The 24,930-nt window shown below is 40.1% G+C and overlaps 1 protein-coding gene across 3 annotated transcripts in view; it reads right to left on the reverse strand.

Moving 5' to 3' along the window:
• Positions 1-24,930, reverse strand: part of ARMH3 (armadillo like helical domain containing 3) — a 115,957-nt gene that overhangs the window by 56,839 nt on the left and 34,188 nt on the right. For 2 of the 3 annotated variants that reach the window (XM_063435115.1, XM_063435114.1), the window contains 9 exons: positions 24,628-24,729; positions 21,731-21,789; positions 18,662-18,727; positions 17,397-17,466; positions 15,776-15,836; positions 13,560-13,648; positions 9,194-9,276; positions 8,284-8,410; positions 5,886-5,961 (listed from right to left, as the gene is read on the reverse strand). In XM_063435115.1, the coding sequence (XP_063291185.1) occupies positions 5,886-5,961; positions 8,284-8,410; positions 9,194-9,276; positions 13,560-13,648; positions 15,776-15,836; positions 17,397-17,466; positions 18,662-18,727; positions 21,731-21,789; positions 24,628-24,729 (733 nt within the window). The remainder of the gene's footprint in view (positions 1-5,885; positions 5,962-8,283; positions 8,411-9,193; positions 9,277-13,559; positions 13,649-15,775; positions 15,837-17,396; positions 17,467-18,661; positions 18,728-21,730; positions 21,790-24,627; positions 24,730-24,930) is intronic. The other variant, XM_063435116.1, reaches the window with a different exon arrangement.

Raw genomic sequence — 24,930 nt, forward strand, 5'->3', positions numbered from 1 at the left:
GTTTACATAGCATTGCCTATTTTATTAATAGTTTATATAGCATTGCCTATTTTATTAATAGTTTATATAGCATTGCCTATTTTATTAATAGTTTATATAGCATTGCCTATTTTATTAATAGTTTATATAGCATTGTCTATTTTATTAATAGTTTATATAGCATTGCCCATTTTATTAATAGTTTACATAGCATTGCCTATTTTATTAATAGTTTATATAGCATTGCCTATTTTATTAATAGTTTACATAGCATTGCCTATTTTATTAATAGTTTATATAGCATTGCCTATTTTATTAATAGTTTACATAGCATTGCCTATTTTATTAATAGTTTATATAGCATTGCCTATTTTATTAATAGTTTATATAGCATTGCCCATTTTATTAATAGTTTACATAGCATTGCCTATTTTATTAATAGTTTATATAGCATTGCCTATTTTATTAATAGTTTACATAGCATTGCCTATTTTATTAATAGTTTATATAGCATTGCCTATTTTATTAATAGTTTATATAGCATTGCCTATTTTATTAATAGTTTATATAGCATTGCCTATTTTATTAATAGTTTACATAGCATTGCCTATTTTATTAATAGTTTATATAGCATTGCCTATTTTATTAATAATTGTATTAATAGTTTATATAGCATTGCCCATTTTATTAATAGTTTACATAGCATTGCCTATTTTATTAATAGTTTATATAGCATTGCCTATTTTATTAATAGTTTACATAGCATTGCCTATTTTATTAATAGTTTACATAACATTGCCTATTTTATTAATAGTTTATATAGCATTGCCTATTTTATTAATAGTTTACATAGCATTGCCTATTTTATTAATAGTTTACATAGCATTGCCTATTTTATTAATAGTTTATATAGCATTGCCTATTTTATTAATAGTTTACATAGCATTGCCTATTTTATTAATAGTTTACATAACATTGCCTATTTTATTAATAGTTTATATAGCATTGCCTATTTTATTAATAGTTTACATAGCATTGCCTATTTTATTAATAGTTTACATAGCATTGCCTATTTTATTAATAGTTTACATAACATTGCCTATTTTATTAATAGTTTATATAGCATTGCCTATTTTATTAATAGTTTACATAGCATTGCCTATTTTATTAATAGTTTACATAGCATTGCCTATTTTATTAATAGTTTATATAGCATTGCCTATTTTATTAATAGTTTACATAGCATTGCCTATTTTATTAATAGTTTACATAGCATTGCCTATTTTATTAATAGTTTACATAGCATTGCCTATTTTATTAATAGTTTACATAGCATTGCCTATTTTATTAATAGTTTATATAGCATTGCCTATTTTATTAATAGTTTACATAGCATTGCCCATTTTATTAATAGTTTATATAGCATTGCCTATTTTATTAATAGTTTATATAGCATTGCCTATTTTATTAATAGTTTATATAGCATTGCCTATTTTATTAATAGTTTACATAGCATTGCCTATTTTATTAATAGTTTACATAGCATTGCCTATTTTATTAATAGTTTATATAGCATTGCCTATTTTATTAATAGTTTATATAGCATTGCCTATTTTATTAATAGTTTATATAGCCTTCTGTATACAATTAGTTATCCCCGAGTAATGTTAAGAGGAGGGACGGGAGTGAAACATAAATGAGAACGGTAGAAGAGACAGCATTAATGTTGGCAGCTATGGAAGGGACTTCCATCAATTTCAAGCAACACCTCTGTGCTACACGAAGAAAGATTAAATCCATAGTCAAGGCGTGTGTGTGTGTCTGTTTGTACCTTGGTCCTGCACGGAGTTTAAAACAGTAAACTTTACAATGCTGTGTCAGAGAGCAGGACCCATTGAAACAGAGAGGGAGCACGACCCATTGAAACAGGGAGAGAGCACGACCCATTGAAACAGGGAGAGAGCACGACCCATTGAAACAGAGAGGGAGCACGACCCATTGAAACCGAGAGGGAGCACGACCCATTGAAACAGGGAGAGAGCACGACCCATTGAAACCGAGAGGGAGCACGACCCATTGAAACAGGGAGAGAGCACGACCCATTGAAACAGGGAGGGAGCACGACCCATTGAAACAGGGAGGGAGCACGACCCATTGAAACAGGGAGAGAGCACGACCCATTGAAACAGGGAGGGAGCACGACCCATTGAAACAGGGAGGGAGCACGACCCATTGAAACCGGGAGGGAGCACGACCCATTGAAACCGGGAGGGAGCACGACCCATTGAAACAGGGAGGGAGCACGACCCATTGAAACAGGGAGGGAGCACGACCCATTGAAACAGGGAGGGAGCACGACCCATTGAAACAGGGAGGGAGCACGACCCATTGAAACAGGGAGGGAGCACGACCCATTGAAACAGAGAGGGAGCACGACCCATTGAAACAGGGAGAGAGCACGACCCATTGAAACAGGGAGGGAGCACGACCCATTGAAACAGAGAGGGAGCACGACCCATTGAAACAGGGAGAGAGCACGACCCATTGAAACAGGGAGGGAGCACGACCCATTGAAACAGGGAGGGAGCACGACCCATTGAAACAGGGAGGGAGCACGACCCATTGAAACAGGGAGGGAGCACGACCCATTGAAACAGGGAGGGAGCACGACCCATTGAAACAGGGAGAGAGCACGACCCATTGAAACAGGGAGAGAGCACGACCCATTGAAACAGGGAGGGAGCACGACCCATTGAAACAGGGAGGGAGCACGACCCATTGAAACAGGGAGGGAGCACGACCCATTGAAACAGGGAGAGAGCACGACCCATTGAAACAGGGAGAGAGCACGACCCATTGAAACAGGGAGAGAGCACGACCCATTGAAACAGGGAGAGAGCACGACCCATTGAAACAGGGAGAGAGCACGACCCATTGAAACAGGGAGAGAGCACGACCCATTGAAACAGAGAGGGAGCACGACCTATTGAAACAGAGAGGGAGCACGACCCATTGAAACAGGGAGGGAGCACGACCCATTGAAACAGGGAGGGAGCACGACCCATTGAAACAGGGAGGGAGCACGACCCATTGAAACAGGGAGGGAGCACGACCCATTGAAACAGGGAGGGAGCACGACCCATTGAAACAGGGAGGGAGCACGACCCATTGAAACAGGGAGGGAGCACGACCCATTGAAACAGGGAGGGAGCACGACCCATTGAAACAGGGAGGGAGCACGACCCATTGAAACAGGGAGAGAGCACGACCCATTGAAACAGAGAGGGAGCACGACCCATTGAAACAGGGAGAGAGCACGACCCATTGAAACAGGGAGGGAGCACGACCCATTGAAACAGGGAGGGAGCACGACCCATTGAAACAGGGAGGGAGCACGACCCATTGAAACAGGGAGGGAGCACGACCCATTGAAACAGGGAGGGAGCACGACCCATTGAAACAGAGAGGGAGCACGACCCATTGAAACAGGGAGAGAGCACGACCCATTGAAACAGAGAGGGAGCACGACCCATTGAAACAGGGAGAGAGCACGACCCATTGAAACAGAGAGGGAGCACGACCCATTGAAACAGGGAGAGAGCACGACCCATTGAAACAGGGAGGGAGCACGACCCATTGAAACAGGGAGGGAGCACGACCCATTGAAACAGGGAGGGAGCACGACCCATTGAAACAGGGAGGGAGCACGACCCATTGAAACAGGGAGGGAGCACGACCCATTGAAACAGGGAGGGAGCACGACCCATTGAAACAGGGAGGGAGCACGACCCATTGAAACAGGGAGAGAGCACGACCCATTGAAACAGGGAGGGAGCACGACCCATTGAAACAGGGAGGGAGCACGACCCATTGAAACAGGGAGGGAGCACGACCCATTGAAACAGGGAGGGAGCACGACCCATTGAAACAGGGAGAGAGCACGACCCATTGAAACAGGGAGGGAGCACGACCCATTGAAACAGGGAGGGAGCACGACCCATTGAAACAGGGAGAGAGCACGACCCATTGAAACAGGGAGGGAGCACGACCCATTGAAACAGGGAGGGAGCACGACCCATTGAAACAGGGAGGGAGCACGACCCATTGAAACAGGGAGAGAGCACGACCCATTGAAACAGGGAGGGAGCACGACCCATTGAAACAGGGAGGGAGCACGACCTATTGAAACAGGGAGGGAGCACGACCCATTGAAACAGGGAGGGAGCACGACCCATTGAAACAGGGAGGGAGCACGACCCATTGAAACAGGGAGGGAGCACGACCCATTGAAACAGGGAGGGAGCACGACCCATTGAAACAGGGAGGGAGCACGACCCATTGAAACAGGGAGGGAGCACGACCCATTGAAACAGGGAGAGAGCACGACCCAATGAAACAGGGAGGGAGCACGACCCATTGAAACAGGGAGGGAGCACGACCCATTGAAACAGGGAGGGAGCACGACCCATTGAAACAGGGAGGGAGCACGACCCATTGAAACAGGGAGGGAGCACGACCCATTGAAACAGGGAGGGAGCACGACCCATTGAAACAGGGAGGGAGCACGACCCATTGAAACAGGGAGGGAGCACGACCCATTGAAACAGGGAGGGAGCACGACCCATTGAAACAGGGAGGGAGCACGACCCATTGAAACAGGGAGGGAGCACGACCCATTGAAACAGGGAGGGAGCACGACCCATTGAAACAGGGAGGGAGCACGACCCATTGAAACAGGGAGGGAGCACGACCCATTGAAACAGGGAGGGAGCACGACCCATTGAAACAGGGAGGAAGCACGACCCATTGACACAGAGAGGGAGCATGACCTATTGAAACAAGGAGTACGCAGTCATGTGGCTGACCAGTATCGACGTCTCCAAGTAGGGACAGAGATAGAGGGATTTCACAACAACATAAAGGTCAGACAATTCAGAGGTCACGGCATGTAACACAGAATGTCCACCAGATCAATAGTTAAGATAAAAAAGGAGTCAGGACGTAAAGCAAGGTCAGTGTAGGATAAGCAGTTGAAATAAATAACACCCAGGTTATTTACAAAGGGGAAAGTATGGACCTCCCAATCCAGACCATGCATGTCTACATTGCATTTATGCATAGGAAGCCCATGCCAGTTCTGCTGCCATATATCATCATACAATCTCTGATCACTAGTGACACGAGAGTTACAGAAACAGAGAGCACCTGGCGCAATCTGCAGGAGATCCATTGATACTGCATGGAGCCACCATGTTGGTTTTAAATGTATTCATAAATTGCAAGAATATTGATCACATGTACAAATCTGTTTGCACAACACATGCCTAATAAAGTTTCCAAATAATTAAATACTGTTAGGAAAACCTTCTAAATTATTTTATCTGAAGAAGGCATTGTTAAAGTCTATTGGAATTGTAGTAGACAAATAATTTGAAAAGTTTTTCTAACATTATTGAATCATTTGGTAAACTTATTTAATCAAGGCCTCTGTAGGCAATTGCATTCTTGCCAATAACTGTAATTGAAGTTACAACAACAAATATGTATACATAGATATATAGGTTTGTTTATAATTTTCAATAATCAAACCCTCATGTCATAAATGACAACAAGGGACATTACAAAATCAGAGTAATAATGGGTCCTGTTTGGAGCCATGCAAAGCCTAATTATAGTATCCAGCCAACCATGGACACCTTTATTTCTTTGTATATAAGAAGGAAACAAAACATTACAATCAGGGGGATATATCAACATGTTTCAGAGGAAGGTAAGAAATCTGACATTAATGTTTGAATGTGGTAATGGAACCTGGTGACTGCAGTTTTACCAAACACAAAACGAGGTGTTTGATGTATCTCACAAAGCCAGAATCTAGTAAAATAAGTAATCGTTGGTTCTCCTACCTGACATTGACCAATGCATGTGTCACTTTGCTAGAGGGCTCTTTCCACTGACCGGCGTTGGTTGAAAGCCGCAGCACTGAAAGAGAAGTACAATACTTATAGCACAGACAATAAATATATGATACATGCAACAGTAAAGTTCCACTCAATACTAGCTGTTGGGGAGTCCATACTCGGCCTAGCTAAGATGAAATTCATTCTTGATGAGAGTGGCAAATAAGGTTTAAAGGGACACTCCAGGCACCCAGACCACTTCAGCTCATTGGAGTGGTCTGGGTGCCAACTCCCACTACCCTTAACCCTGCAAGTGTAATTATTGCAGTTTTTTTAAAACTGCAATATTTACCTTGCAGGGTTAAGTCCTCCCCTAGTGGCTGTCTATTAGACAGCCACTAGAGGACACTTCCTGCTTCATAGCACAGGTTTTCTGTGCTAGAGCGTCGCTGGACGTCCTCACGCTGTGTGAGGACCTCCAGCGTCGCTCTATTCCCCATAGGGAAGCATTGAAATTCATTTTCAATGCTTTCCTATGGGGTGCGCTAATGCGCATGCGCGGCATTGCCGCGCATGCGCATTAGGTCTCCTCGGCCGGCGGGCGAGATCAGTCTCGCCCACCGGCCGACGTAACCAGAAGGAGGAGCGGCGGGGGAGGAGGAAGCAGCGACGTGGGACCTGTCGCTGCCCCTGGTAAGTGACTGAAGGGGTTTTCACCCCTTCAGTAACCGGGGATTGGTGGGTGGGAGGGAGAGGGACCCTCCAGTGCCAGAAAAACGGATCGTTTTTCTGGCACTGGAGTTTCCCTTTAAGGTCTGGCTGGTAGTCTAGAACATGAAAACACTAACCCTGATATTATTTATATAAGCATATCTGAAGGAAAAGGGATCAGAGGTACACTAATGGACAGACACCCAATAAAGGCTAATTTTAGCTCATTGCACAATGACCAGTTATTGTATCATTACCAACACTTAACTAAACTCAACTGCACAGAAATTCTGACATAGAAGCAGAGAGAACCCAACAGGACAACATGTCTTTGTGCTATTCCTGATGGTTTCATGGTATTGTAGGAAATAAATGCGACTAGTGCAAGACCGGGATCGGGAACTCATCATACAGAGAAATACTGAATTTATCAATACCATCTTGGTAGACTATATTTGGATTTCTCTTGCTATTTGACAGGTTGAAAGAACCCATCACATCAGCAAACAGATTGTTTCCATGAATAGTCACTTCTTTCCTATAACAGAATAAAGTCTTTTTTTCCTGCCACCTCCTCAGCAATTTGTCTTTATTTTCTGACGCCTTTGTTGTTGAGGTGTCTTGGAGTAGCGAAGTGGGCCTGGCAGTCCTCTCACTCACATCTTCATGAATATGCATGCAACGTCTAATGCGGAGCTAGAACGAGCAAGCTCCAGAGTTGTATCTTTAGATCAGCGCTCAAAATGACAAGACTGCCACGGATCACAACAGCCAAAACAACAAAATGAACAAATGCAAGGTGAGCACATTCTAAATGAAAGGGAATCTTTCGACCCCCAACACAAAATAAAATAATGACTTGTTTTTATTTTACAGAACTTCATAATAATCAATGTATGTCGGCCTCTGTTTTAGAAGGATAAAAGCGTTCTGATTTCAACAAACAACAACAATATATAAAGCTGTGAACCATTCAGTTTCAGCTCCATCTAGCTTTCATCAGGATGATTTTTTGTCATTTTTTTAGACTGTTAAAGATGTTACCTCATAGGTCAATGAATCCTAAATTCTGCAGTAATTTGGCAACACGTGACACAAAGTAACTGGGGTCTGAACATATAGCTTCCCAACAGAAAGAACAAGGTAAAATCGTAATGCGCCAACGTGGCCTCTCTCTTGTCTGGGGTGCTCCTGAGTAACAGCGTAAAGTGCTGCTGGGATTTCACTGCAGGAAAAGCTTATTTCTACAGATTTATTCAGCACTTTCAATTTGAAAGTTCACAAGAGCAGAACACTTAAGTGGATCTCTAACTACCTTACTTGTAAATGATTATACCTATTCACTGATGTAAGGGGCAATGTGAGCATTTCCTCTGGGCACATACCCACTCCGTCAGGTCATTTTCAGGTAAGATTGAATGGCTAGCTGACCAGGAATTTGCATCAGGGTTTATTTTAGTTTCTAGCTTTCATACATCAATGCATGGTTTTGATAAGGGTCAAAAATATGTGATGCTGTGTGCTTGCAGCGGCCTATATTACAAAACTACCCTGCACAGAAAGGATTGAAAGCCATATTAACACAGCTTTTCAGATGGGGCTATTACACTTTTTTTTTTAAACTTTACTGCCCATAATATAAATCTCTATGAACATTATATAATGAAGAGTCTATCAGTTTACACAGTCTTACCCATTGAGTAAAGGTTATCAAAAACCTGATGCATACGAATGATTTCATAGTAAAGTTCATCATAGCTGCTTGGAGTTGGAAGGAAGGTGTCTCCGTATGTAATGAACATATTGAACAAATTCACCACCTTTAGAAAAAAAACAAAATCATCATCACATACCCCATATTGAGGCAAGCCACACACAAACAAAGAACTTATAAATGTTTTTCAAGAACTACGAAACCAAGTTGTCGACTTCTGAAAGGGCTGTATAATATGTAGTCCACACGGTTTAACCCCTTAAGGACCAAACTTCTGGAATAAAAGGGATCATGACATGTCACACATGTCATATGTCCTTAAGGGGTTAAAAAAAGGTTAACCCCCACCCTATATATCAGCAACTTTGTGGAATATTTGCACATAAAGAGACGTTCTCTGCTTTTCTTTAAATATAATGTGTTATTATTAAGAATAACTATTTACAGAATGACCTCCATTAATCTAACATTCTACATTTTCCAGATCATTTGATACTCGGCATCCAAGTGGTAGCATTTATCAGTAATATGCCAAATAAATTAATTTTCTTTTCCCATTAAGTGCTATTAAAGAGCAATTTTTTCCAAGCCCTTCTCTAAATTGCAACACAATACAGCTTATAGAAAATAGCCTTGCTGCTAATAGCAGGCATACCAATGAAATGAGTTATATAATTGACAATGCAACATGCATTAGAGTGTCTATAACAAATGAGGCTAGGACTAATGGCCAGCAGAATAATGTATATCCCAGAGCACAATGCCTAGTGGGTCTATCACTAATGTGCTTCTATAACTAATTAGCATTGATATCAACATGCTGCTGCCCTCGGCGGTGTCAGCACTGGGTCCGGGAACCAACTCTTGATAATGTAGACTCCATACGTACCATCAGGATCAAGGTAAATATGTTGTATTTTGCTAGAAGTACAGTCTCGTTGGACAGGAGAAACTTCAACAAATTGATTAGCGCTAAAATAAAAAAAAAGATAAAAAGGATAAAAAAGACAACATCAAAAGAGGTCAGAAAATAAAACGCTTTTACTTACTCCACTCATTATTGCTTTCATTTTATTACTAATTAAATTTGTGCTATTTTGGTGGGTGCCAGGTGCAGTGTTTTATATATGGAATTTACAAAAGGTAATTTCAGCACAATTTTATCTTGCATATAATGGGGGCTTTAGTGGTTTTGTTGAACAGACCTTGCGGTAGGATCCAGTTTTAAATAAAGTACAAAATCGAGTAACATTGTCTTACAAGCAATGACGCTCCACGGAGAACATACATATTTCTGCTCACGCTCTCAGGAAGTGTGACGGAATTCGAGGTTCAGAAAATGTCTTCCCTGCTCACTCTGTTTATAATTTGAAGTTCTACAAACAGCGTAGAGCAGGTGTGCTCTCACGCTAGTCACCCGGGAAGGCTGTAGCAGACTGCACGTCCTGCAATGTGGATGTTTCAATGGTAAGCTCTACAATCCAGGGCAGATCCCCTGACCTACTAGCAATCTCACCACTGATATCTGGCAGAGGATCATATTCTGCATGTGATATTTGAATCGGGATAAATGGCTTCATCACAACACAATTCATCTTTAGTTAGCATTTTTCTGTAAGGCAGAATATTATTAATCTCTAAAAAAAATCAACTTCAAAAGGATAAAGCCTGAACAGACTGCAACAAGTTGCTGTTGGACTTTCCTTTCTGTTTTTATTCAATACACAGTTTCACCGTGATTGTCTTTACTTAACAGGAAATGCCATTACACATTAATGACATTGTGGGGCTGCAGCATCAGCAGTAAGAAGCAGAGCAATTAAAAAGACAGCAACTCAGAGGAATATGATTTATAACAAGTTTTCGGCAGTACGGTGCTGTTCCCTGGGATTTTGCACTCATTACTTAGAGGCAAAGTGCCAAACACCAGAAAAGGATCTGACAAAATGATGTTTACAGCAATGAGAGAAAATGATTTTGCCTAGAGCAGGAAGTTTAGCCACTGGCAAAGAAGGGAGATGGCAGCACATGAACGGTTAGAGGGCCAAGGATGGACACCCTGTGTGTACACTATATGATGCGGTAATGCAATAAGTGTATTTTGAAGAGAGAGGTAGACCTCATGGTGGAAAATAAATCAGAGTTCCTTGAACAATGCGTCTTTAAATATAAATATTAAAGCAGATGTCAGGTCTAGAATGGAAGCTCCTCCGAGCAGAGTCTTCTTCGCTTGTTGTGTCTGTCAATTACCTTTTGTTATAATCCCACCATATAATGGTAAAATGTTGTGTAAAATGTTCCCACTACATAAATGCTAGTGATGTTATTTTTTTAAGTGCAAAGAACTGTATCCTCCGCGCTTCCCTTTCTATGGACCTTCAGCCTCCAAGTTCAAAAAAACAAAAATCAATATTATTTCAAATTCCAAAATAAAACAGAAAAATGACAGGTATAGCAGTCAGTGTAGTGTATTAAATACAGATTTGCAGATACAATGAACAAGTAGTAATAAAGTTATAGACTGCTACTTGTTTAATCCAGGTCAACAATCCTTTTCAACACTCAAGTGGCGATTAAATACTACCATTGACGCTCAGAAAACATAACCATTACTGGTTACCTAAATTCAATAAAATATAAATTAAAAAAAAATAAATAATAATAATAATAATAATCCTTATTATAGACTGAACCCCACCCTAAAACTCCAGTTTAAAAAAAAAAAATCATTTAAAAGTAGCCCTTTGTGCAATTACTCTTCTCTTATACGGACATAACTTCCCCCCAGAACATTGGAGTTAGAGTTGGTTTTCTAACTTGAAAATGAATTGGAAATGTTTGCAGCTTATGTGGGTTGGTGGGGAGAGACTAGTAACAGGAGCCTTCGTCAGTGTCCAATCAGTCTCGTATGTTTGATAACAAAACTGCAGGAACAGAGACAGCATTGAGAGATGCACATTGTATAACAGCTCCTGCAACTCTAATATCAATCATAGGAGGGTGACTGGACTACAGAAGACAGGAGCCTGGGTACTTTGCAAATAACCCTTTAAACTCCACAAGCCCTAAATATATTTTTTTCCCTAACCTGTTAGGGAAGCTGTCCTCTGGATGCAGTAATGTAAATAAATAGGAGGGCAGGAAGCAAGCTGGTTATCAGACCGCAATCTACATCTGTAATTCCAGAGCAGCAAGAGAGTTGTTTATAAGTTTCAGCTCAAATAGCTTCAGTTATAGTCAACGTTTTAGTTTACAATTAAAACTTTAATCAAAACCTTTAACATCTTTTAATCAGGAAATCATTTCTGTATGATTTCCTGTGTTGTGATTAAAAACAAAATAGAACATTTTAAACTTTCATTCTCAATAATCATGGACTATACGAACTCTAAGCTATAATTTTCATTAGTGGAAAGTAAGTAATCAGTTTGACATATATTATACACTAAATACATGGGAATTCAAAGGAATGGAATGAAGACAACTGCTTCGACAAACATAATCTCAACATTCTGCAGTGATTTAGGAAATATGAGGATGATTATTTAAAATATATATAATACATTCTGTAGATCATGAGGAAATTTGAAATATGAATTATTCACATTACCTACAAGAGACATTCTAGAATTCTATTCCTTGCACTGGCTATGGTACAAGAAAGTCCCCTGCACACTGCATTGGCCCAGTACTCTAACAGATCCATTCTATTTCTTCCTCAGTTCTTTCAGAGAACTCAGTTTTCTGTCTTACCTCCTTTCTTACACCTAGGCTTTTGTCTTATTATACAGAATCGTTATTTTTCTCACTGGCACACTACGACCCAAGGTACCTTGTGAGAGTTTGGGGGATATACAGATATATTCCAATGGCTTCTAGTGGACATACCATTTGAGACAATTCTTATATAACCATATATTAATTATATTATGAAAATGGTGCTTCTAAACCTAATGTTAAATAATGTACCCAATAGATCAGACTATGTGACCAGAGCAGCTTGCTAATTTTTTTAAATTGTAAATAAAATAATTTTCTAGGATACAGAAGAAAAAAGTATTAAAGACAGAAATACACATTTGGTGGGAAAGGGGCGAGTTGTTTATTGATTTCTAATTCAATGAACAAATGGATATTGGGTGTGATGGGGGTAAGTTACTTGAATGGAGTTGTAGAGAGAGAAAAAAAATACTTTGCAGCTTAAGATCATTATACATAGCGGTCATTGTTCATTTAAAGATAGGAAACCACATGTTAAGCAGTCAGACATTTCTTAATACAAAACTGAAGTCGATAGCCCTCTGCTAATTAATGGCTGCCATTACAATGCTGGAACTATATTTGGAAAGTCACAGGTGAAGAGATCTGAAGCGACAGTTAAGATTAATGGCCACGTGGAAAAAGTGATTTGGAAGTGGTCACCCTTTATCAATCGGCACCATATACAAGGTGGAACATCTGTCACAAGTGACTGCATGACACATCGGTAGCATTGCTAGCTCCAGAATTTTTATGAAATCGATAATTACTTATTTATTCAGGAAATCAATACATATATAAAAAAAAAAAAAAAAAAAAACACCTCTTGGAATTTAAAGCAGCTCTTTCACCAAACAAAAACCTGATCTAATCTGCTTCCATACAGCTCTCTGTGTCTGAATCTCCTCTTGTTTTATCCTTTAACACTTTATTTTTCAATAAAAAAAAATCTAGGGACTAATTTTCCTTATTTATAGTGGAAAATGTACAACACTTGACAACGAGTCTAATTTAAAGGGACACTATAGGCACCCAAAATACTTCAGCTCATTGAAGTGGTCTGGGTGCAGAGTATCTCTTATTTAGTCCTGCAATGTAAATCATTGCGGTTTTAAAGAAACAATGATTACATTGCAGGACTACAACCGTCTCTAGTAGCGGTCAGACAGCCACTAGAGGCACTTCCTGGATCCAAACTGACTCCAGCATGCATGAGGACATGAGTGAAATCCCCATAGGAAAGCATTGAATCAATGCTTTCCTATGGGGTGGGACTCGCAGTGTATGAGCATTAGCCGTCCCCCAAGATACCGGTATACTGCATTTCTCATGGTACTCAGCCAGCCATTAAATTGGCTGAGCATAATGTGAAGTGTTGTCCTCAGACCTATGAGTACAAGGTTCTACCATCACTGAGCTAATGGCAATTCCCATATTCTTAAGCACACAGAGCCACTAACTAAACTGAAAATGAGCTTGGAGCCCGTCCTACTCACCTGACCAGAGTTCCCTCCACGTGTAATGAAGCCGCACTCGGCACTTCTTCTGATAGCACAACAGCTTGTGGACTATCTGAATGCAGCGTCTATTATTGGCAAACAAAGTAAACATGGACAAAAAAAAAGAAAAAGAAATCAGTGTATACTTAAAAAACAAATCATCATAAATTAAGCGCAACTTAACAAACATAAAATATTTAATCTGAGATTTAAACACCAAATAGAATATCTGCAAAGCTCTGTGTGTCTAGCTACATGATATATCCATGTTATTTAATTTTAAAAAATTAAAAAAACTGAAAATAGAATCTTAAGGTCAGATCAGTTGCAACCACCATTTCCCAATGCTTAAGAGTAACCTCAAACATTCATATTTGCTGCAGGATATCCAAATAATGTAATATGGCACAATTCTGGGTTTAGTAAACAACCCCCATCAGTCCATTCCACTACGATACAAATATGGCCTGAATGCTAAACAGACAGATAAAGCATGGTTTACAAGGTTAGTTTGTTACTTCTAGATGATAATCCTACATATTAACCTAAAGCAAAACATCAGAGGCAGATAACTGCAAATCAACTATAAAAAAATGCATAAAAAATACATTAACAAATAGAGAAGGAAATGTAACATGTTGTGGAAGTGAATCCACCTGTAACACAATAATCATTGTAACTTTGCAAGCAAAACATAATTCACTCTAGTTATGAAAATGACAACTTAAAGTCCACATCCAGCACACAGCTTTGGTTTATGCACCCCTATTGATCCTGCCATATATTCTACACAAGACTGCGCGCCATCTGTTACAAAGCTCAGACGCCACCGCCTGCCATACACATAGCAGAAAATTACTGCCATCTGTCATTGCTGCATTTTGACGCCATACAGTGACTTTTACGGGTGGCACAGCTGCCACATATGCCCGCTATAAGCGTTACTGAAGTGTAGCTCTAGTTAAGGAAAGCTCATCTCTCGGGTCATTGCGGTAAATCTCACAGTTTCTTACACCGCTGATGCACGTGCCAGAATGTGTTTTGTTCTGCAGTACTTGCATTGCTCTTATTTTATACTTTTTATCTTATCCATCTGCAATGGTTGTTAACCCTTTCATGACACTGCAGGACTTATAACTAGATTTGCCTGAACCCTCGTCATGAAGAGGTTAGTCACTTACTTGAACAATTCACAGTCTCTCTCTCTAATCAACCCTTGCATGTTTAACAATATACTGTGACGAGGAAATCCTGAAGGCGGTTGAACAGGTTTGTTAAAAGGCCTAAATAATTCTGCTATGGATTCACTAACAATCTAGGGCAGGCCTGTCCAACCTGCATCCCCCACACCCCCACACCCCCCCCCCCAAATTTTGCTGAACTACAACTCCCATGATTCTAGGGCTTCTATATTGTTTAATCTTGGTAGGTGTAAAACAGCAACAGGCAAGTCACAGGTAAAGGAGTGGCTGAGGTCCCCAAAGGCTGCAGCCATATTGTGTTATAGTGGCTGTGCCACCTCAAATTTACTATGGTTTCCTTTTTCTCTTCCTCTTTGAGAATCTGTTTTTCTTTTCTTCTGATCTATTTTTCTACAAAACATTAGACCAAGCAAAGGACTTTTTTTCTACCCTTAATAATCCACTTTGTCAAGATTAAGCCTAGGAAAAATAAATAAGACAAAGTAGTCCATTACTTCGTTTTATGTTAAAGAGAAATAGATCAGAAATGAAGAACAGATCCCGAAAGAGGAAGCAATAGGAGAAAAGCAAGTTTGAGGTGACAGAGTCACTAACTAAAATGATCAATTATCAGACTATTTTCTTTTAACCCCTTAAGGACACATGACATGTGTGACATGTCATGATTCCCTTTTATTCCAGAAGTTTGGTCCTTAAGGGGTTAAACAACATGCAGGGATTGTGCGGTTTGGTTACCCAATAAAAGTTCATCACAATTAAAAGGAAAAGATTTGCCTTTTCTTGTAATAAACATGACGTGGGGAGTGGTGTCAAACGATCTGAACTGGTTAAAATTTCCCGTTCACCTACTTTGAATGGGATTCAAATATTAATTGCACAATTTACGTGTAAATTATTCCCTTTAATGTTACAGGGGCTGAATTCCTGCCTAGCACTGGGAAACCACGCAGTGCTAACCCTTCAATCAATGATTCCCCGTAGGAGCTTTTATTGCAAGTCTGAATCACTTACGTATATAGATCCATAGGAAACTCCTTCATCATATGTGTCACCATGAATTCTACCATCAGATCTAGAGAAATAAAAAGGAATAAAATGGAATAATACAGGTCTATCTTTTCCTGAAGGTACAGGATCCTGAAATCAGCTCTGTCGTGTTTTCATATATATTATTCTCATAATTACCGGTATATCATTATGTGATAAAGAGATAGCCATATATCTACACACACAGAGCATGTTAGGTGTTAAACTCAATATAAGACAATTTCAGCCCAGAATTACAGTCAAACTCTCAGCTTTTATTTAAGGCTGGGGAAGGGGGTGGATGATTGCCATGGAAACAGAGGCAGCTAAAAATAACCCATAGAGGGTATAAGAAGCCAACCTATGGTTTGTTGAATGAATTGAGCACATGCACAGATAGAGTATTGTGCTCACTCTTACTGCATTTTCCCTACTTATGGAAATTCAACAGAACCTGATTAATCCTTCCTTTCTCTTTTCAGAGAATGACATAAACCTTCACAATCCTTACCGCGCATACCATATGGGGATTTACTGGAGACTGTGCATTTATTGACAATACACCTTGAAATACTCACAACATTATACATTCAGGAGATTAGAGAGCTTAAATTCATCTTTTTGTAAAATCAACACAGAACGAGAGAAAGCAGAGAGTGAAGGAAAGAGAGAGGAGAGAGAGTGAGTGAGAGTGGTGGAAAACAGAGGGGTTAAAAGCAGCGTGGTAAAAAGAACACATTCATAACAACACACTGTCGTGTGTGTGCGCTAACCACGGGCTTTGTCAGGCTTGATACTGGCTGGAGGGTGAGACGGGTTCCATGCACCCTGCAATTAGGTGTACTATACAAAAGTACATTGCAGGCACCTTGCAGGTACAAATGCATTAAATTAAAAGGTTTAGGATTTTTTTGGGTGATTACAGATGAGTGGTTTCAGCACTTTTTCTTGTTAATTTTTCAATTTGCACCTTTGCTCCAGTCCCCTTATATCTGTCTTCTAACAGGACGTATTGAGACATATTAAAAGGAATACTATAGGCATCAAAACCATGTTATCTCAGTGATGTATCTCACGGGTGTCATGTGCCCCTCTGCCCCCATTTTTTCCCTGCAGCTGAAAACATTGCCGCCCTGCAGGAAAGAAATAATAAACCTGCTGTTATAGAAGAGCTCACTAGAGCTGAAATTCTCCATTCTGTATCAATTCTGCCCAAGTATCATGTACACAGTGTGCTTAACAAATCAGTGATAACTAGATAGAGGGTGCTGTATGGCTGCTATCTATTTACAAAGCAGTTTCACCCTTCCTATGAGACAAACTACGGTATACTAATAGACCACTGTGGAACAGGGGTTTATTGTATAAAATCAGATCCATAGACCAGAATGGGAGGTTCCTGACTGGGGGAGGTCCTGCCTAAAACTGCAGTCACTTTATGTAAATAGTGCCACTTGACCATCTTTTTATTTTGTATAATTTTTTATGGATTATCTATATAATGCAGAAGATCATATTTTACCATGAAAGTTTACTCTGTGTATACCACACATTAATGCCCCTAAATACATCATACATTCCCATTGCTAGAACACATTAAACCTACCCAGTACGGCGCATACTAGCGGACGGCAAGGGATGTTTTTGTCTGCTGCTTTTTTCCTGTGTCTCATGGGCTGCAAAGATATGAAATACAGAAAATGAAAAAATAAAAATCTAACAATTAAAGAGTGATTACAAATACAAAAAGAAAAGTCCTGCACTCACTCCCATCACTCCTGGGCGGCAGCCACGACCACAGTACACATCAGCTCCAATACATATAGTAAAAAACAAAGAATTTTTTTTTTTTTTTTTTACCTGCGCTCTCTCCTTAATCCCTATGTATATTTAAACAAATGGAGGTCATTTAGTTACTCCAATGGCCACTGGATTAAAAATTAAAGAGTGATTACTTTTTTTTTAAAAGAAAGTCTTTCAACAAGTAAGCTAAAGTAAGATAAAGAAGTAGAAATTTCAGCACAACTATTAAAGGAACACAAACATGTATTCCTGACCCTATAATCTTAAAACCACCATCTAATCCCCCTGGCCCCTCCTTGCCCCCCTAAATATAGGAAAATCTTACTTATATTCATGTCTGCCGCAGCTGTCTCTACCCTTGATCTGCCTGTTTGTCTGACATCCATAGAAGTGATTCTCTGACCCAATCACAAAGCTTTCCCATAGGATTGGTTGAGACTGTCAAGGAGGCAGATCAGGGGGAGAGCCAGCACGAGGCAAACACAGCCCTGGCCAATCAGCATCTCCTCATACTCAGAAAGTTCAGCGTCTCCACGCAAAGGGTGGAGACACTGAATGTCAGTCACACTGTGCAGCACTGCAGCACCCATCTGATGAGTGGACAGTAGATGTATTACTAGGCTGCAATGTTAACACTACCTTTACTCTGAAAATACAGCAAAAAGGCGGAAGGGAATGATTCTACTCACCAGAACAAATACAATAAGCTGTAGTTGTTCTGGTGACTAGTGTCCCTTTAATAACAATACAGTGAATGGCCATTTGGTATCCACTGTCAGCCTTCCTTCACTGCCCAGAGCAGTGTCCACTCCAGTACGAATTCCCCACTAACCTCTCTGTACAAACCCAGAGGTCACACACCCTTCCTCCTTTTCTAGGTTTTCCTTTGTCGATGCCATTATACCATGCTCTTCACACGTACCATACATACCATCTTCTTCCAATGCAATGGTCGTTATGTTTACATTACATTCCTCTTCCCTGTTTTACCCTAACCTCTTTTACTTGTTTCTGTATCTTTCTAATATTTTTCTTTATAAAACTTAATAAAAACCAACAACCACTTACCATTCTGTGAAGGTTTACACGGAAATTCATATTATCATCGTGCAGAAAGGCGTTGGCGTATTGGTCCTGTAAGTAAAACACACCATGGGTAAGAATTTCATAGTCTGGGAAACATTTACTACTTCCTGACAGACTGATAGGGAGACTGGTATAAATATGTTTTTAAAGACATCGCACTTGTTACTCTCTTCTTCAGTATACAACATAACCACATAATATACTGCATATATCCCGCCATCCCAGTGTTTACTACCGGTATAAATACCGTAATTGTTCTTCCTTTTTGATAGACATGCAGTAGAGGTGACAGCAAAATTACTAATGAACTGAAATGATTTTACGTTGTGCATTTTATATTTCTCATATAGAGCTGTTTCTGGAGTCGACATTATATTTTAGAAGTTAGACCTACTAAATTTGGTATTGAGTGTTGGAAAAGGAAAGGGGCGGCTGCCAGAGATGCAGAGATTCCAGGCAGAGAAAGTAATTTCTATCTATAACAAATATTAGCACTGGAGCAAAGGGCTTAACTTCAATTCACAATGCACAAAGAAAACAAAGACTCATAATCAAAGTGTGGAGAGGAAAGGGGTTAAAAAAACTGCACCGGCCTGAAATCTGGTCAGACAGGGGATGAGCTCAGTCAACATTGGCATATGCCCAACCAAAAGAGGTTACACATTAGAGCACTGAAGTACTTGGCAGGGAAGTGGTCTGTGGCAAACCTAGCCACTTCTGGACTATAATGTAGAAAGGTTGTCTGTAGGCTGTATTGTGTGTTATGTATCTTTTGCTGTGTGTGTACTGTACTATGGTAGTTCGCATGCTGGCAGCCGTAAGCTACCAGCATGCAAGTACTTTGTTCGACGAACAGCGGCTATCCGGGCTGTTCGTCAAACGAATACGGGCTCCCCAGATGGACCACACACTCAGAGTCGGGTGGCGCTCGTTAACCGATTGCAACAATGTTGCAATCGGTAATTAAAGGCTCTCCTAGGTGGCCGCCGTTCGACTACCAACCATGCGGCGGTCAGTCATCTTGGATCCTTTGTCTCTTCAGCGGTGTTCGGTCGTCGAGTGCCTGAAACTGAAAGCGGCTACTCGATGATACGAACACCACTGGACTTCCAGAGCGTTCGGGAGTTCCGCTCTCATCACATTACGTTCCCCATAAGTGTTCGGTAGTTTCAAACCAAACTCGATGGTTAAAGGTATTTCGTGCGGCGTTCGGTATTCTCACTAAATGTGCCCGCAGACCCCAGCTATCTACCGAACGGTCGTTCGTATAAAAGCTATGAATAATGTGTAAAATATAGATTTTCATGTGAATTGTCAGCTTTGCTGCACGAGGGGATAATCCACTTAATCGTCCATTTTAGTAGGAGTATCCCTCTTGTGCAGCAATGCCTGCTGGGATAATTACACTGCCTGATGGGAGAAAACCCCTGTAACATCTGTACAGAAACCCCTTGCATGGGGAACTGCATAAATATGGAAGTCTGTGAATAAAGCTAGTTAGTTGACTCCCAAACTGTGTTTCGTCCGGTTATTGGGAGGATTGGGGATATTGCCTTGCTTCCTAACGCTGACTGTGGATTTACCTGTGATACCAGCGGAGATCGTGGATTATAATACTGAACTCCGCTACATGGTCCATGAAAGGCTAATGTTATGATGCTGTGCTCTCATAAAGGTGCAACCATTTTTGCAACAGTCGCCTCTCTGCGCCTCATGTGGCTGAAGAGCATCTGGCTTTTGAAGAACTGCTTATTCTGCCATTGATTCAGGGAAGGATAGAGGGAAGGAGTGAGGGAAGGAGTGAGGGAAGGATAGAGGGAAGGATAGAGGGAAGGATAGAGGGAAGGATAGAGGGAAGGATAGAGGGAAGGATAGAGGGAAGGATAGAGGGAAGGATAGAGGGAAGGATAGAGGGAAGGAGTGAGGGAAGGAGTGAGGGAAGGAGTGAGGGAAGGAGTGAGGGAAGGAGTGAGGGAAGGAGTGAGGGAAGGAGTGAGGGAAGGAGTGAGGGAAGGAGTGAGGGAAGGAGTGAGGGAAGGAGTGAGGGAAGGAGTGAGGGAAAAAAAAAAAGGTAAAAGGCGGAAGGAAGTTAAGGTTGTGCAGGGGAGGATGCACGCAAGTGGGAAATTAATGAGGAGTGACAAGCTGAAATGTCATAGAAAGATTTATATGCAACGGTATTGGTTATTTTACCAAGTGAACCCCCACAACTACAACTAAAAACAAAATATTAAGATCTAAAGATGCCTCAGAAGAAACATGAAATGGGTTTATAAATATCCCAAATCCCACTGCAATTACACAGATCATGCACAAGAGACAAGGCTTCAGCTCAGTAACACACACAGTGAAAGACTCACGAGGGGTTGCAGAAAATTTTTATAAAAATATAATGGTGACCTACGGCAAAGAACTCATACAACGCCCTGTCCTGTCTCCAGCACAGGAGCCTCTCAGATATGCCATTGGTTGGCACTATGCCATTATCAACGCTTCTACAGCAAGTTAGCTTGGGAGAATTGTTATATTACACTAATAAGCATTAGCTTTTTGTTTTTTCCTTTTAGACGTCAGGTGATGTTCTCTTAAAGAGGAACTCCCACATTTGAGATTTTGGCAAAACTCAGTAGCTCAGACCTTGATTTAATAACCTTCCCAAGTGATGTATGTACAAAGATTCCTACAGACTTTAATGGTGACTGCTCCTGATAAACCATTTGGAAAGCTTTTCTAACAGTACTGAACACCATTGCAAAAGATTATTAAATTGAGACAGAATGCTTTATTTTTATTTTATTATCTCCAAGCAATTTTTTTTTTATTATAGATCATATTAATTTAATGCTCTAGATTTCGTGGTGGGGGACGCGTGTATGTACCAATTTTTTCCTAAGCAGGAGTTTCAAGCTCTCTGTTGGCCAGGTAAGAAGTCAAACAGTTCCAAAATGACTTGCATCAAAACAATATTGGCACCATAACCACTACAGCATGATGTAGTGGTTATGGTGTTTGTAGTGTTATTACACCCTGAGCAAGGATTCCATCACTTACCTCTGCTATGCATGTCAGGATGATGAGGCACAATTTACCACTGTTCAGTCTGTGTTCATCTGTAAAGAGAAACAAAATACACAGGACAGCTGGGACCAGAGTCGGCATTTTCTGTTAACCCTTACATCAAAAGGAGAAATTAGCAAACACATCCCACGGTCATACATCAGGATTTTTATGGCAAGTGCCCAGAGCTTGTTACACTTGTACAGAATACACAAGCAGCCAAGTCCGTTTGGCAACTGGGTTAATTTTGAGACTCCATAAATTTATTTTTTTATACACATATTTTACAAGGAACGATATATTGAGATTTGCCTTGTCTTCAAGTAGGTCTTTGAGAGCACAAACTAATACAACGATTCACATATATTAGACATATGCAATAAAATTATATAATAATAATAATAAGTGCAGCTGCTTTTTATTGAAGTGACCCTATAATCCCAAAAATTAGAAATGGTTATTTTGAGACTATACGTTTCTTAATAGAGAATTGTTCAATGTCCATCCCCTTTGCTTTGTAAAACCCAAGTTAAAGGGACACCCCAGACACCAAAACAACTTAATCTAAACAATGTTGTTATGGTGCCAGAAGGCTCCTGGAGGTTCCCTTTCCTCAAGATGTTAAACCGTTCTCCAACGGTTTAAGACGTACCGCTTTTTCCACCCCGCCCCCGGCGGCATCCAGCTTCTATCAGCAGCATTTGTTAAATAACCGATTTTGACTTGGTTCTCACAGGGAAGCACTGCAATTGGATTTAACCCTGCAAAACTTTCATGTTTTACATTGCTGGGTTTACAATCACAGAGCCACGGCACCCAGACCACTTCATTGGAATTTTAGTGGTCCCTTAGGGAGATACTGAAGCAGATATTTTCATGGGCTACAAACTGGTTGCAGATTTGATATTTTCTGTAAGTTTATTCTTTTTATACAGAGCTCTTTAGCAGACAGCTGCTCAACTGTAACATACCTGGTTTGAACTCTTTTTAGCACTTTGCTCAGGAAAAACAAAAAGGTTGATTGACTACAACCCAATATGAACCATCCAAAAATAAACAACATACGTCTGATCACAACAAGTAAGTTGAATTATAGAAAATAAACAGAAATGTTGGAAATTCACTGTGCGGGTTTTGTGCAGAGTTCATCCGGGTCACAGATACAGGAAAGGACAACCTCCAGCTAGAATTTCACTTTAAAACCACAAAGCTGGGGTTAATGTTTGTTATACACCCTTACATTCACAATCTCTTCCTGACTTCCCAGCCAGTAATTATAGTCAAAGACAGCTTGATCAGAGTATGGGTGGTTCTTACATGAAATTAAAACGCTTTGTGGCTCAAATACAATTATTGATCCATATGCTGATGGATTTTAAGCTTCCTCTGTTATCTGAAGTCTTCCTTTTGGATATGCTCCCCAATTATCTAAAGTAGAGAGAACAATGGTAATTCAAATCCTTGAAGCAGTATAGCCAGGGAGTGTAAGACTACTACACCTCCTCCAATGTCGGTGGTGCTGGAGAGGTTGGGCCAGCAATAAGATTTTCCGGGGAGATTTCACACAGACTTTACGGTGCCCTCACAGCCTTTGATAAAACTTGGTCAAACTGGTGGAAGATGGTGGGGGATGTTATCGTAACCATTTGGTGACTACAATATAGTGATTGCTCCTGCTTACGGTCCATCAGATTTTAAGTCACTCATACCTTATGATTTTCTGTGCAGTCTTAAGATAAGTGCCCTGTAATGAGTTATGCTATTGTTTAGGTCTGTTTCCAGCATCATCTTGTACACATTGACTGAACTTTTGGTCTATATGTAAAATCTTTCCCTTGGGGAAAAAAAAAAAAAAAAAACACGGTTTGTGACTCAGTAAATGTGATCAGTCCTACTTTTCCTTTTATTATCGAAAAAAGTATTCATCACAATCAGGCTTAGTTTCTCTAAGCTTTTGCCCTCATATTCTCTGTTTTTGTTGCAATGCATTTGCTTAGGCTCTCCCTAAGATAAAACGGTAATCCAGACGTGGACCCCATACTTATTGTGCATAGAGGGTTATCAGCTACACCTCGCTGACTAGGCCCAGAGAAGGCTGAATTGATAGTCTTGGGTTGCTGTATCTCTCGTGCAGATAGGGCTTGCTGGCATTTTGGTTATGGACTGGGTGGGATCAGGCTGATATGCAATTGGTTTAAGTTCACTTTGTAATGGCACAAATTAGCTAAAACATGTATGAGGCCTGAGCTGGCACTAACTGAAGGGTAAGCTACTGATTGTCTCTGAGAATTCTCATATTCTCTGTTTTTGTTATCAAAATCAGGCTAAATGTTTTGTTTGTTTTAAAAGACGTGCCTCACTTTAAAGTGTTATGCAAGTACAAAGCTGTGGTACCTTTTATATTCTATTCACAAACTGGACGTTTTTAGGAAAAAGAGAGAAAGACTGGAGTAATGGCAGCTAGTTAGGATTCTGAAGAGCATCAGAAAGAAGGCTCAAAATATTTTTTAAAAGCTCCAAAACGAGCACAACAATAACTTGAAAACAAGTTTCACTTGGAGGACAAAAAAAAAAAAAAAAATTTAGCCTGAAAAAAAAGTGAATTTTTACGTCTAGCAATGACACAACCAAAACGTGACTATGCATTGTTTTCTTAGTTTTCTCTTTATTTTATAAATTTTAGAATTTACCTTAACAGTGCGATTTCTGTCAAGTGGCAATCAGTGCACAATCAGTAAAGATTGTAAAACTGGTTGAAAGCCATTTTTCTGCATGACACACTAACAGAATCAAGGCTTTGTTTATATACACCGTGTATTGTGTAGTGCCTGGGTATAACAATTGTCCTGTAATACAGACACGAAAGGCGTTCTGAGAAGAAGCATTCTTACCTTTTGTATCTTGCATAACAATAGAACTGTATTTCAAGAAGGTAATCAGCAGGTTACTCGTCTGCACATCTGCATCCAGGGGCAGTTCCGTGGGACTCATTACTGGAAGTAAAAGTAAAAGTGAGCTTAGGACAAAGAAAAATAAATGATTTTTTATTATTGCACTGTTTCCATTTGGCTTTTCCTCTTTATTAATCCTTCTCAATACCATAGGATTTCACCCCCATGGTTTTAACACTATGCAGGGCTATTTACTAAAGCATGAACTGTTAGGAATATGAAGTGACATTTTAAATGTCAGCT

Source organism: Pelobates fuscus, chromosome 10 (assembly GCF_036172605.1).
Source record: "Pelobates fuscus isolate aPelFus1 chromosome 10, aPelFus1.pri, whole genome shotgun sequence".
In the NCBI taxonomy this organism is placed as follows: Eukaryota; Metazoa; Chordata; class Amphibia; order Anura; family Pelobatidae; genus Pelobates; species Pelobates fuscus.